The sequence below is a fragment of the Hipposideros armiger genome, unplaced genomic scaffold, assembly GCF_001890085.2.
Source record: "Hipposideros armiger isolate ML-2016 unplaced genomic scaffold, ASM189008v1 scaffold_1154, whole genome shotgun sequence".
Lineage (NCBI taxonomy): Eukaryota > Metazoa > Chordata > Mammalia > Chiroptera > Hipposideridae > Hipposideros > Hipposideros armiger.
In genome coordinates this window covers 200,384-214,032 of record NW_017732504.1, presented here as the reverse complement: position 1 = coordinate 214,032, position 13,649 = coordinate 200,384, and the positions used below count along the sequence as shown (strand labels likewise).

Below are 13,649 nucleotides of genomic sequence, written 5' to 3'. Positions count from 1 at the left end.
GCAGCCCAGCTCCAGGTTGAGCTGTTGTTCAGCATCTTAGCTGTGGAGGGCAGTGTCACTGGCCCTCATATGTGGGATGCGAACCGGGGCCCTCTGGCATCCCAAGCCAGTTCTTAACCATCGCGCCACTCGGCTGGCCCAGATCATATAGTTTTTGATGCAACTATTCAACTTTGCTGTTGTAATGTTAAAGCAGTCATAGACAAGATGTAAATGATTGTGTGTGGCTGTGTTCCAATGAAAGTTTATTTACCAAAAACAAGCGGCTGACATACAGGCCATAGTTTGCTAATCCCTGCTCTAGATCAGAGCACTCATTTCACTTCCCCAACATCACCCTTCTTTAAAGCAGGTCAAGGATGAACTATCCTTAAAAATGAGAAGGTGTTGATATCAGATCTATAAAAAATATTACAAGAGGGCAGCTGGTTAGCTCAGTTGGTTAGAGTGTAGTGCTTGTAACACCAAGGTTGCTGGTTCAATTTCCACATGGGCCACTGAGATGCGCCCTCCACAACTAGATTGAAACAACTACTTTACTTGGAGCTGATGGGTCCTGGAAAAATACACTGTTCCCCAATAAAACAATTTTTTAAACTATTAAAAATATATATTACAAGAAAAAAAAAGAATAGAAATACAATATAAAGAAAGCAGACAAAAATAACAAGTGAAAACAATTATGGCACATAGTAAATGAAAATCTTGACTAAATGTATTGTCATGAATGAAAAAAGTTAATGAAAATAGCACTTATAAATCAGGAGCTCAAAGTATAAACACATGAAGAAGAAACAATGAGACAACAAAAAGGGATTAAAAACAATTAAATGGCAGAACCAAGGAAAGAAATGGAAGAGAAAAATAAAGCCACCTGACACAAAGAACACCGTGCAAATGAGGGAGAAAAGAGAGAGATAGAGACTAGTTAGGACTTTTAGCATTGAAATTATGGTAGGGTAACCTCACATTGCAAAACAACAAGAATAAAACAGAAAATAACATGCATCCCTGAGCTTATAGGAAGTAGCATACGTCTTCCAAGAACACCTCAATACTTTCCACCAATGATACCTGAGCACCATACATAAAAAATTAAAACAAACAAACAAACAAAAAACAACTATTAGCCAAAACCAGGTCTGAGAGAGGGAACTAGAAAGTAAGCTGAAGAATGGGTGTGACTTGAGTACCCATGTAAACAAAAATCCTGTTAAGTGAATCATAAGCTTTGGGCCAGCAATAAGCAGGGGAAACTCAACTGAGGTTCCTACAAGAAGTCAGGACCTCCTTCAAAGAACATTCAACTGGTCCTCACTTGGTAATATTTGTTGGCACCCACCAGAGGCATATGCAAATCATCTTCAGAAGAAAGCAACCCAATTTATTAGGACAATAACATTACCAGAAACTAAGATTTTAAAATTTGAATTCACAGTCAGCAATCATCAAGCACGTGAACAAGCAAGTATAAGTGAGTCACTGAAAACAGGATACTTAAATCTGAGGACTTAAAATATTAGAATTGTCAGATACAAAATACAGAAGAGTGATGTACAGTATTTTTAAAGAGGCAAAGGATAAAAACACAAAGTTGAAATTATTAGAAAGGACAAGAAAGATGTGAAAAGCAAAGCAAAAAAAAAAAGAAATTTCTAAAAATACAAAATACTACTACTGAAAAAATTTTTTTAGAGTAGATGAGTTAAAAAGATGAATAAAAGAGGTGAAGAGAGGATTATAACTGGAAGATATATCTGAAGTAATTACTGACAAGGCAACACAGAGAGGTAGGGAAGTAGAACATAGCAAAGGAACTGAAAAAATATATATGGAGGAAAAATAAGAAGGTCTGGAATATAACTAAAAGGAGTCCCAGGAGTAGAGTGTAGAGAGAATGAAGGAGAGCCAATATTTGACTAGGGTTGGCTGAGAAATTTGCACAATTAGTGGAAAACATAAATAAGAAGAGAACATTATGGGTAATCTTATAGCAACAGGTTTGAAAATGCATATGAAATAAATTGTTAAACATAACAGATGACCTGAAACATCAATATATAGTAAATGTTTACAGAAACAGAAGAAACAAATATTTATGGAAATTATGTTGTTCAACTCTGTCAAAATTAATTTGAAAACCAGGATTAAACACATAATTTTCTGGAAAAATATAACCTGTTATCAAATATTAATGCCAAAATGCATAAAACACCTACATAGAAGAGTTACAAAAGGAATAATGGAAAAAAATGTCAGGGCTGGCTAAGTGGCGCACTGGTTGAGAGCTGGCTTGGGACGCCAGAGGGCCCCGGTTCGGATCCCACATATGAGGGCCAGTGACACTGCCCTCTACAGCTAAGATGCTGAACAACAGCTCAACCTGGAGCTGGGCTGCCAAGAGTCGCCGGCGACGGCGTAGGCTGCAGCCCCTGCTGCAGTGGGTTGCCATGGGCTACCGTGTGTAGCCAGCAGCCAGCGTGAGTGGCCAGCACCCGCTGTGAGCGGCCAACCAAAATCCGGCGACTGATGTGCCTCACCCAGGAAGAGCGCAATGATGGTGCCAACTTGGGCCAGTGAAGCAACGTCCTCCACAACTAGACTGAAGAACAAAATGACAGCAACTTGTCTGTTCTCCTTCCCCCGATTCCCCAGTGCTGTTCCCATCCCCCAATTCCCCAATAAAAATCTTTAATAAATAAATAAATAAATAAATAAATAAAAATAGCTTATTAAAAAAAAAAGTCAAAGAACCTTCCCTCAATAATCTACAAGGCCCAAATAGCTGGTTCAACAGGTAAGATAAACCAAGAATTTAAGGGACTTATATGCCAATGCTATTAAGTGTTCCAGAATATAAAAGAAAGCTTCCAAATTCTATTTATGAAACCAATGTAACATTGACTTCAAAGCCTGAAAATTAACAATTATTTAAATTCATAGCAAAAATGTGAGGATGAGTCATTATTAAGAAATATGTAAACAATTCACTCATACACATAAAAGGAAAAAAAAAATCATATGATAATTTCCTGTAAGAAAAGACTGTTACTTTAACTACACGAACATTAAAAAACTCAAGGTGGGAAAAACTACATCAAAGAGGAATTGTACTTCAAATGACCCATTGTGAAAAAATACTAGAAAAGCTTATGATATATAAAGGGCTAATCACATTGTATGTTAAAAGTTGATAAAATTACAACTCAACAGAAAAAAGGGCAAAAGATACAACCTGTTCATAAAGAAAGACATACAGATTTTAAAAATATGGAAAGATGCTTGCCTTCACTCATCATAAAGGAAATGCAAATTCAAACTAAAATTAGAAATACACGTATTTGTATAAACGTATATATGTGTATGCATGTCTATATATATGTATATGTGTGTGTATACACACATCACACATATACACACAAATACAAGCATATATATATGACAAATGTAGCAGGAAACGGGAGCTATCAGAAAAGTAGCATTGTCTTTAAAACTTTTCTTGAAGTAAAAGTGTTGTAGCCATTACTCAAGTATGAGAGCAAAAGCTAAAAAACAGTGGGAAGTATGACTATGTGTACAAAATATGATGCTAAGGCGTTTACAATGGAAGGAACAAAAGAAAGCAGAAAGTAAAAGAATAAAAATGTTAACACATTTATTTGAACAACCATAATTCCATGAATATCTGAAAGGAAGGATCCTATGTAACTAAGATACCAAAAACAGAATGATTATCAAAGTAAAGCTGGAGACGAGTTACAAAATACTGATATCTAACACACGGGTGAAAAGGCCAACTGGTCCTTTCAAGTTCCTTGGAAAGGAGTTCTGAGGAAAGAAGTTAAGAATCTTATCTAGAAATGACATCTCATTTTCTGCTACATTTGTCATGTATGTATGCTTGTAGTTGTGTATATGTGTGATGCGTGTATATATGATACACATATATACATGCATACACATACATACATGTAATTCTAATTTTATAGGTATTGCCAAGTCTTTCTTTGCCCACTAAGGAAATTTTAACAGTTTATATTTCTACTAACAATTTATAACAATTGTCACTATAAAAGTCTACAGTCTTTAGGAAAATATCTTTGAAGAACATTTCAGAGGCATCAATGATCCATGGATTAACTATTAAAAGGTTCTGGCCCCTCCTCATCTGTCTGGTTCCCTCTCACTAACCTGGACAGTGTCTCCGTAACATTTCTTCCTCCACCACCCATGGTTCTTTTTCTTGCTCCAATTTGAAAATCACATCAGGTTTGGTGAATGGACAGCCTGTCAAAGGGGAATCACGTAAGATTGAGGCATAAATACTAGAATAAAGAATCATTCAAGAATTTAGGCTGGCACAGGGAAACCAGGATTTCTGAAGGACAAGAAAAATGTGGTTTCTGGGGATGCTGCCCCCTGAATTGTAACCAAAGAGGACCTTATTTTTTGAAAGCTGCAGCATACACATTCACATAAGCGAAGGCATCTAAAGGCCAAATTCACTCGAACATTTACAGGTTCCACACACTTCAGAAAATTAGGGGGGGAAAGCAACTTTATTCCCAGGATTTGGATTATACAGGAAACTATCCTTACCCACTGTGATTAAGTTGTTATAGTTTTCCAGCATCACACTCCGGTACAGGTTCCTTTGAGCAGGATCCAACTGCTGCCACTCTTCCTGGGTAAAGTCAATAGCCACATCTCTGAATGTCACTGTTCCCTGTAACAACACACTCCTATCAATCTGAAGTCATCCATCTTAGATGCTGCAAAACATACTGAACTGTGTTCTCATGGTATGCACAGGTGAGAGGTTATAAAAAAAATGTACCTGGTTTTGTTATTTTCTAAAAGAAAAAACATCATATTAGCAACATCCTGTCAGTTTATGTTCATTCACTGAATTAGCAAGCACATATCTTTAATAACCACCATAGGTTAAAGAGATCTCAGGGACGAATTTATACTGAATGTGGAAGATGGCGGCAATATAAAACTTGACTCAGGTTAACTGGTTTGGGAACTCACTAGATGCCTGTGATTCAATGAGGCAGGAAAAAAATGGAGACAGGATTTGGATGGAAGCAGAAGCAGGGAGAGAAGGATATGCAAAATTTGTAGTACGGTAGGACATCCAACTAGAGATGTACATTGATTGAGCAGTTGGACATATTGTTCATTAGATCAGGAGAAATCAACAATGAAATGAGGATTTATTGTTCATAAGCCTATACTAGGTATCTGCAGCCATGAAAACGGATATGACTGCTCAGAGTTCACACATATTGAAAAAAGAGGGCTACAGAATCACACAAATACCAACAAAGAAAAAAAGATTCATTAATAAAGTTTTTCAAATGCTCTGAACTAGCATTACAAAAAGAACTATGAGAAAACATTATTTAAAAACCTTTAGAATAACTTTCAAAAATGAGATGCTGGTGACAAATTTCTTAAAAGCAATATGATTTGAATATTAGAAATATAATACATTTTCCTAGTTAAAAACTGAAGTGTCCAAAAGAATATAACAGAAGAAAAAAACCTTCAACAGTATTAGAACATATTTCCTGCCCTTTGAGGAATTTCTATGAGAGACGGGTGAGATAAAAAAAAGTCACCAGGAGCTAATTCACAATCACTGTTGCTAAGAATTTATTTCTAGGTCCTAAAAGGACCCTATGAACATGAATATCCACTAACACTAAGGGTTCAGAGTAGGCTATGGGATTAATGGAAAATCCTCTTTTGGAACACTTTTCTGCTGAAGATCAAGGCCTTTGAAACAAACAGGCTTAAGAAACCAAAGGTGATTATGACTGAATAATACATCCCTCATTTGCTCCCCGCTCCCCAACAACAACAATTTGGCATCCATCCGTAGGCAAAAGTGCCTTTGTGGGAGCTGTGGAATCCACCACCATATGCCAAGGGGCTTGGGGGGAAGTCTTGTCTACCCATGCATTGGGTAATAGGCATCCAGACCTCAGTCCCAGCTATGGACCCTTCATCAGCTCATGAACCAACTCTGGTCCCTCTTGGTCATGGTCCAGGAGCCCCTGGAAAAAACTGTCTTTAGACAATCATCCACGGGTGACAGAGCCTTTGTAAAAGTCCAGGTCTCTAGCAGAGAAGTTCCAGCACACCACTGAAGCAAAAAATGAGCTTGGACTAATCAGAGATGGTAAGAGGGATAGTTTGACTTTACTTGCATCTTCTCTCCCCCAAAGTGGCAAAGCTTAGGGCCATGAGAGATTCTCTTGGCCCATGGTCTCATCCACAGAGAAAAGTGAGTGTGTGTGAGTGAGCACATGGCTTCCTAGCTGTACAGGATAATGCCAAAGAGGCTCATTTCTCTCTTGCCCTATCCAGAATACTGAAGTCTGAGCTGCATGACTGAGCTGCATGACTGTTCCCCTTCCCCAACTCCCCAATAAAAATCTTAAAAAATCATAAATGAAATGCAAATTCAAACTACCATACGTTATTTTGCACCTACAATTTGGGAAAGATTTTTAAAATGCCAATAGACTATGTTGGCAGAAATTGTTGGTAGAAATATAAATTGCTTAAAACTCCTTGGTGGGCAAAAAAAAAAAACTGAAGTGGAGGGACACTCCTGGCTCATTACCCTGATTGAAAAACCAAATAAGGATACTACAGGAAGAGACAACTACAGACCATTATCCATGAAAAATATAGATGCAAATTCTCAACAAAAGATTAGTAAGCCAAATCAATAACATGTTAAAAGAATCATAAACCATGATGAAGTGGGATTTATTCCTGGGATGCAGGAATGTGTATCCTGGGATACACAAATCAATAAATATGATACACCACATTATCAGAATGAAGGATAAAAATCACATGGTCATCTCAACAGATGCAGAAAAGGCATGTGAAAAAACAGAACAACACATCATTTCATGTTAAAACCTCCCAACAAATTGAGTGTAGAATATATCTTAACGTAATAAACAGCATATATGGTAAGCCCACAACTAAAATCATACTCAATGTTGAAAGACTGAAAGCTTTTCCTCTAAGATCAGGAACAAGGCAACATGTAGTACTGGAAGTCCTAACCAGAGCAATCAGGCAAGAAAAAGAAATAAAAGGCATCCAAATCAGAAAGGAGGAAGTAAAATTGTCTTTGTTCGCAGATGATATGATTTTATATACAGACAACTGTAAAGACTCCACCAAAAAACTATTAGAACTTGTCAATTAATTCAACAGAGTTGCAGGACACAAAATCAATATACAGCAATCAACTGCATATATACACTAACAATTAAATATCTATAAAAGAAATAAAGAAAACAATCCCATTCCCAATAGCACCATAAACAAAAAATACTTAGGAATAAATTTAACCAAGGAAGTAAAAGATCTGTACAATGAAAACTACAAGACTTGGATGAAAGAAATGGAAGAAGAAACAAACAAATGGTAAGATATCCTGTGTTCATGGGTCACAAGAATTAAAATTGTTTAAAATGTCTACATTTCCCAAAGCCATCTACAGATTCAGTGGCAACCCTTATCAAATCCAATGGATTTTTTCACAGAAATTTTTACAAAAATTTTATTTTTTTAGATTTGTACAGAACCACAAAAGACCCTGAATACTCAAAACAACCCTGTGGAAGAAGAACAAAGCTGGATGCATCACTTTCCTGATTTCAAACTATAGTATAAAGCTACAGTAGTCAAAACAATATGGTACTGGCATAAAAACAGACACACAGACCAATAAAACAGAATCAAGGGCACAGGAATAAACCCATGCATATATGGTCAACTAATATTTGACAAGGGTGTCATGAATACTCAATGGGGGAAAGGATAGTTTCTTCAATAAACGGTACTGGAAAAAGTGAAAAATTACACACACAATAATGAAATTAGATCCCTAAATTACACCACTCATTAAAATGAACTCAAAATGGGTTAAAGATTTAAACATAAGACCTGAAACCATAAAACTCCTAGAAAACATGGGGCAATAGCTCCTTGACATTGGTCTTGGCAATGCTTTTTGGATATGACAACAAAAAGCACAAGCAACAAAAGTGGAGTCACAGCACACTAAAAAGCTTCTGCACAGCAAAAGAACCAATCATCAAAATTAAAAAGCGATCAATGGAATGAAAGAAATTATTTGCAAATCATGTATCTGACAAGGGATTAATATCCAAAATATATAAAGAACTCATATAACTCAATACCTAAAAAACCCCCAAATCTGATTAGCAAATGGGCAAAGGACCTGAAAAGACATTTTTTTCCAAAGACATACAAATGGGCAACAGGTATGTTTGACATCACTAATCATCAGAGAAATTATGATTATCTTAAAATCAAAATGAGATCTCACATCTGTTAGAATGTCTATCATCAAAAACACAAAACACAACAGATAAGTGTTGGTGAGGATGTGGAGAAAAGGGAACCCTTGTGCATTGTTGGTGGGAATGTAAATTGGTACAGATACTATGGGAGACAGTATGAAGGCTCCTCAAAAAATTAAAAATAGAACTACCATATGATCCAGCAATCCCAATCCTGGGTCTTTATCCAAAGGAAATAAAATCGGGATCTCAAAGAGATATCTGCACCCCCATGTTCATTGCAACATTATTCACAATAATCTAGATTTGGAAACAACTTAAGTGTCTGTCTACAGATGAATAAAGATGTGGTATATATACACAATTGAATATTATTCAACCATGACAAAGAAGGAAATGCTGCCATTTGGGACAACACGGGCTGACCTTAAGGGCATTATACTAAGTGAAATAAGTCTCTAGATAAAGACAAATACTGTTTGAGCTCACTTATATGGGAAAGCTAACAAATCAAACTCATAGAAACAGAATAGAATAGTGGTTGCCAGGGGCTGAGGGTTGGGGGAAAATGAGGAAATGTTGGTCATTGGGTATAAATTTCCAGTTATAAGGTGAATAATTTCTGAGGATCTAATAAAATAAATGGGAATTACAGTTAACAATAATGTATTATGTACTTGAAAGTTTCTACAAGAGATCTTAAATGTTCTCACCACACAAAAAAATTAATGGTAATTATATGACAGGATGGAGGTGTTAGCTAATGCCATGGTGGTAATCATTTTGTAGTATATAAGTACAGTGTATCAAATCAATATGTTGTACACCTTAAACTTACGCAGTATTATATGTAAGCTGTATCTCAATAAAGCAAGAAAAAGATTTTTAAAGAAACCAAAGGCAAACTGTCAAATTAAAAAAGTCCTGAAATCAGGGCCAGCCTAGTGGCTCAGTTGGTTAAGAGCTCGCTCAAGAGTTTGAACTCTGAGCAACAGCGGTTTGAGTCCAGCCCAAGCTGAGCAGCCGCTGAGCTGCCAACAGGTAGCAGGATGGCTCAGCTAAAAAAAAAAAAAAAAGTCCTGAAATCAAGTGTTTGCTGCAATTTTCCTTAACTGGGATATAGACCAAAAAGCTGGTCCTACCTAGGCTAATCACATTGAAGGACAGGAACACATAAGATAAATTGTTGCTGATACTGCCTCAGCCTCAGCTTTCTCCTCAGGAGGCTGTATTTTCCTCAGGAAGATGGATCAATAAACTAAATTTAAAAACCAACACCACATATTTTGCAAAAAAATCCTAACTGCACCCAGCTCAAGACTGGGAGAATCCAAAAAGAAATCATTAAAATAAACTTGAAGAAAATACTTAAGCAAACTAATTTGGTAAATGTGAAGGCCTAATCTTAAAATGAGAAATTTAGAACTCATATACATTAATCTCCATATTTAAAAGTTGATATTTTAACTTTTAAGGAGTTGATAAGGAGTTATGCAAATGTTTAATAAGTTTAATGAAAAAAATAAAAGCAAACATACAAAATTAGGAATAATGCAGCAATCTCAATGGAAAAGCTCAATGAAATAAATAATTTAAAATAAAATATGAAAAAAACATTAATCTAAAAATAAAAAGAAGAAAAAAAAGAATCCAGAGGAATGCAATACTATAGCACAGTCTATTACTCTTCTATCCCAGTATTTATTCTCCCGCTTTTCCAGATTTTTGGTTGGGCACATAGCCTCCTGTTATAAATTATCATTCTTTAACTCCTTGGAAGCTGCCCTGCCTGACTGCTAAGCTAGGCCATTATCTCTTCCAGTCTTCAGAGGTAGACTTGTTGAGGAGGGTTACATTTCAGCTGAGACCTGAATGATGAGAAGAAGTCACTTATACATATCTAGGGTAGGAGCATTTAATAGCATGTTCCAAGTTCCTGATGCAGCAATAAACTTGGTCTGTTCCAAGGTGGGAGGAGGAATCTATTGTCACTGAAAGACAGTGAAAGAGGGAGAGAGTAACAAAAGATAATGGTAAAGACATAGGGAGAAAGCACATCATGAAGGGTTTTGTAAAGGACAGTTAAAGAATCTGAGTTTTACTCCAAGTGTTATGGGAAGCCATTAGATAGTTTTAAGCCAATAAATTAATGCCTTAGATTTTAAATTATCACTTTAGTTGTTCTATGGAGAATGGGCTATAGATTGTTAAGAATAAATGCAGGGAGATTAGGAGGAAGTTACTGTAACCTCAAAACCAGCTCAAACTGGCCCTATCCTGTTTCTTACAAGATGAGTTATTTTTCAGAGACAACAGACCAAAATTGCAAGTCATGCAGCCAAAGCATGCACAGGGGAGATGCTGCAAATTACACCCAGAACCAGTACCACACTGGGACATGATGGAACCTGAAAATCAGCACCACGTTTCAGATGCAAAGCATCTGTTGTCTAGCAAGATCCAGTGCTGAAACCTCTTAAATTCCACCAAAACCCTCAACTGGGAAGACCTTGCCTCCTATCTACTTTTCCATCAACTTTGCAATACATCATTTTTCTTTTCTCAAATGCCGGTGCCAATATTATTGGCATCTATGAATGTCAGGCAGTGAGCCCTTGCTCGATAACTACTGAAGTACCTTCCAGGTAAGGGATAATATGGCCTAGATTACAAGATCCATGGAAATATTGACAAGTGATCAGATTTGAGATATGAAGTTTTACAAAGCTGGACTAATCTGATTTAAAATTTACATTTCATTAATCACGAGTGAGGCTGAGGCCATACAGGACAGCAGTGGTTAAGATAACAGGCTTCACAGTCATAGTGCCTGGTACTGAATCCTGATTCTTTTATATCCTTTACCTATGACCTTAAACAAGTTTCTTAATCTTTCTGTGCTTGTTTCTAAATAAATAAATAAATGGAAAATACTCCTAATGAAGATTATATAAGGTCATCCACGTAAAATTTTAGTTAACAGATATTAGTTTTATTATTATTTGCAAGTTTAATTGGGCATTTGTTCTTTTTCATTTTTTCAATTGTGAGTTTTGTTTTTCATGTTCTATATGCAGTTTTCTATTGGATTTTAATTTGGTTTGTAATGATAAAAGTGAACTGGCATCTTAAGATGCTTAACCATAGAGCTGGGAGGACTACGGGTAGAGCTGGGCCCCTTGTTAACTTTCTAGTCCTGACTTCCTATGAAATTTTCTGGCAACTTCCAGGGGAGGAATGTTAATAAATAGAATAGCCATCTTGGAACCGGGGTCATTCTTCTTCACGTGGGCTGCCGGTTGGAGCCCTGGGTTGGAGGTGTGCGTTCCTGCACTGCAGTGGTGATTTTTGTTTCTTTTTCTTTTCCCGAATAAACTGTTCTTTTGTGGATTTTCTGGAGTTATTTTTGACCAATCGACAGTAAATATGTATTTAAACACCATATTGGTCTGCCATATGTATTACTAAAATTTTTGCCGACTTTTGGCAATTTATTTATGGTGATGGTATCAAAAGGAGAATGTAATCTTTATGTGCTCAAATTTAGTTAAGCTTCTCTTTTACTGCCTATGAGTTTGATATTATGCCAAAAAGGCTAGTTAGCAAGTGTAGAAAATATATTCAAGAAGTTTGTCTTGGAGTGATTGGCAACTCTCATACACTGTTAAGAATGTAATTTTGGGGCCGGCCGAGTGGCGCGATGGTTAAGAACTGGCTTGGGACGCCAGAGGGCCCCGGTTCGGATCCCACATATGAGGGCCAGTGACACTGCCCTCTACAGCTAAGATGCTGAACAACAGCTCAATCTGGAGCTGGGCTGCCGTGAGTCGCCGGCGACGGCATAGGCTGCAGACCCTGTGGCAGTGGGTTGCCATGAGCTACCGTATGTAGCCAGCAGCCAGCATGAGCGGCCAGCAGCCACAGTGAGTGGCCGTCCAGAAGCCGGTGACTGATCTTCCTCACTCGGGAAGAGCGCAATGATGGTGCCAACTTGGGCCAGTGAAGCAACGTCCTCCACAACTAGACAGAAGAACAAAACGACAGCAACTTGTCTGTTCCCTTTCTCCCAATTCCCCAGCACTGTTCTCATCCCCCAATTCCCCAATAGAAATCTCTAAAAAAAAAAGAATGTAATTTTGGATCATCACTTTGGAAAACTGTTTGGCGGCATCAATAAAAGGTGATCTTACGCATAACCTATGACTCAGTAATTCTACTTTTGGTATACATACAAAGGAATGTGTACCTATGTCTATCAAAAGACATCTACAAGAAAGTTCAGGGCAACAATATTTGTAATTGTCCCTCAATAAAAACAACCTAGATGTTGGGCCAGCCAAGTGGCTGAGTTAAGAGTTGGTTAAGAGTTGGCTTGGGACACCAGCTCTGACCAGCAGGGTCCCAGTTCGGATCCCATATAGAGGGGCCAGTGACGCTGTGCCCTCTACAACTAAGATGGTGAACAACAGCTCGACCTGGAGCTGGGCTGCTGTGAGTCGCTGGCGACGGAGTAGGCTGCAGTGGGGCTGGCCGGCAGCTGGCATGCACTTTCATGAGCAGCCGTGAGCCACCATCCAATGGCTGGTGAGCAACTGCCTCACCCAGGAAGAGCACAGTGATAATACCAACATGGGCCAGTGAAGCGCCATCCTCCACAACTAGACTGAAGAACAAAAGGACAGCAACTTGTCTGTTCCCCTCCCCCAATTCCCCCAAAAATCTTTAAAAACAACCCCAAAAAACTACCTAGATGTCAATCAATAATAGGATGGATAAACAATTTTTTTCACATAATGTATTCACATAATTGAATAATATATAGCAATGAGAGTAACTGAACTACAAATACATGCAACAATTCAACATGAATCTGATAAATTTAATATTTAGCAAAAGAAGCCAGACACAGAATACATAGATTATATAAGATAGGAAAAAATAATCTATGGTGATAGAAGTTAAACAGTGGTTACCCCCGGTGGGGGTAATGACTTGGAAAGGTACAGGAGTCTAATGGATGTTAGAGTAGTGTTCTATTTCTTGATCTGTTGTTTATGCTGGTTACACAAGTGAGTTAATTTTGAAAGTTAACTGAGTTTGAGGGGAAAAACTAGAGATATAAAGAAGCTGCGGGCCAGCCGAGTGGCGCGATGGTTAAGAACTCGCTTGAGATGCCAGAGGGCCCCGGTTCGGATCCCACATACGAGGGCCAGTTACACTGCCCTCTACAGCTAAGATGCTGAACAACAGCTCAACCTGGAGCTGGGCTGCCGTGGGTCGCCGTCG

The 13,649-nt window shown here is 37.7% G+C and overlaps 1 protein-coding gene across 1 annotated transcript in view; it reads right to left on the bottom strand.

Moving 5' to 3' along the window:
* LOC109376574 (zinc finger protein 569-like) overlaps nucleotides 1-13,649 on the bottom strand; it is a 36,084-nt gene that overhangs the window by 7,034 nt on the left and 15,401 nt on the right. Inside the window, 2 exon segments of the mRNA XM_019632581.1 lie at nucleotides 4,192-4,287; nucleotides 4,600-4,726. Of these exon segments, the coding sequence (XP_019488126.1) occupies nucleotides 4,192-4,287; nucleotides 4,600-4,726 (223 nt within the window).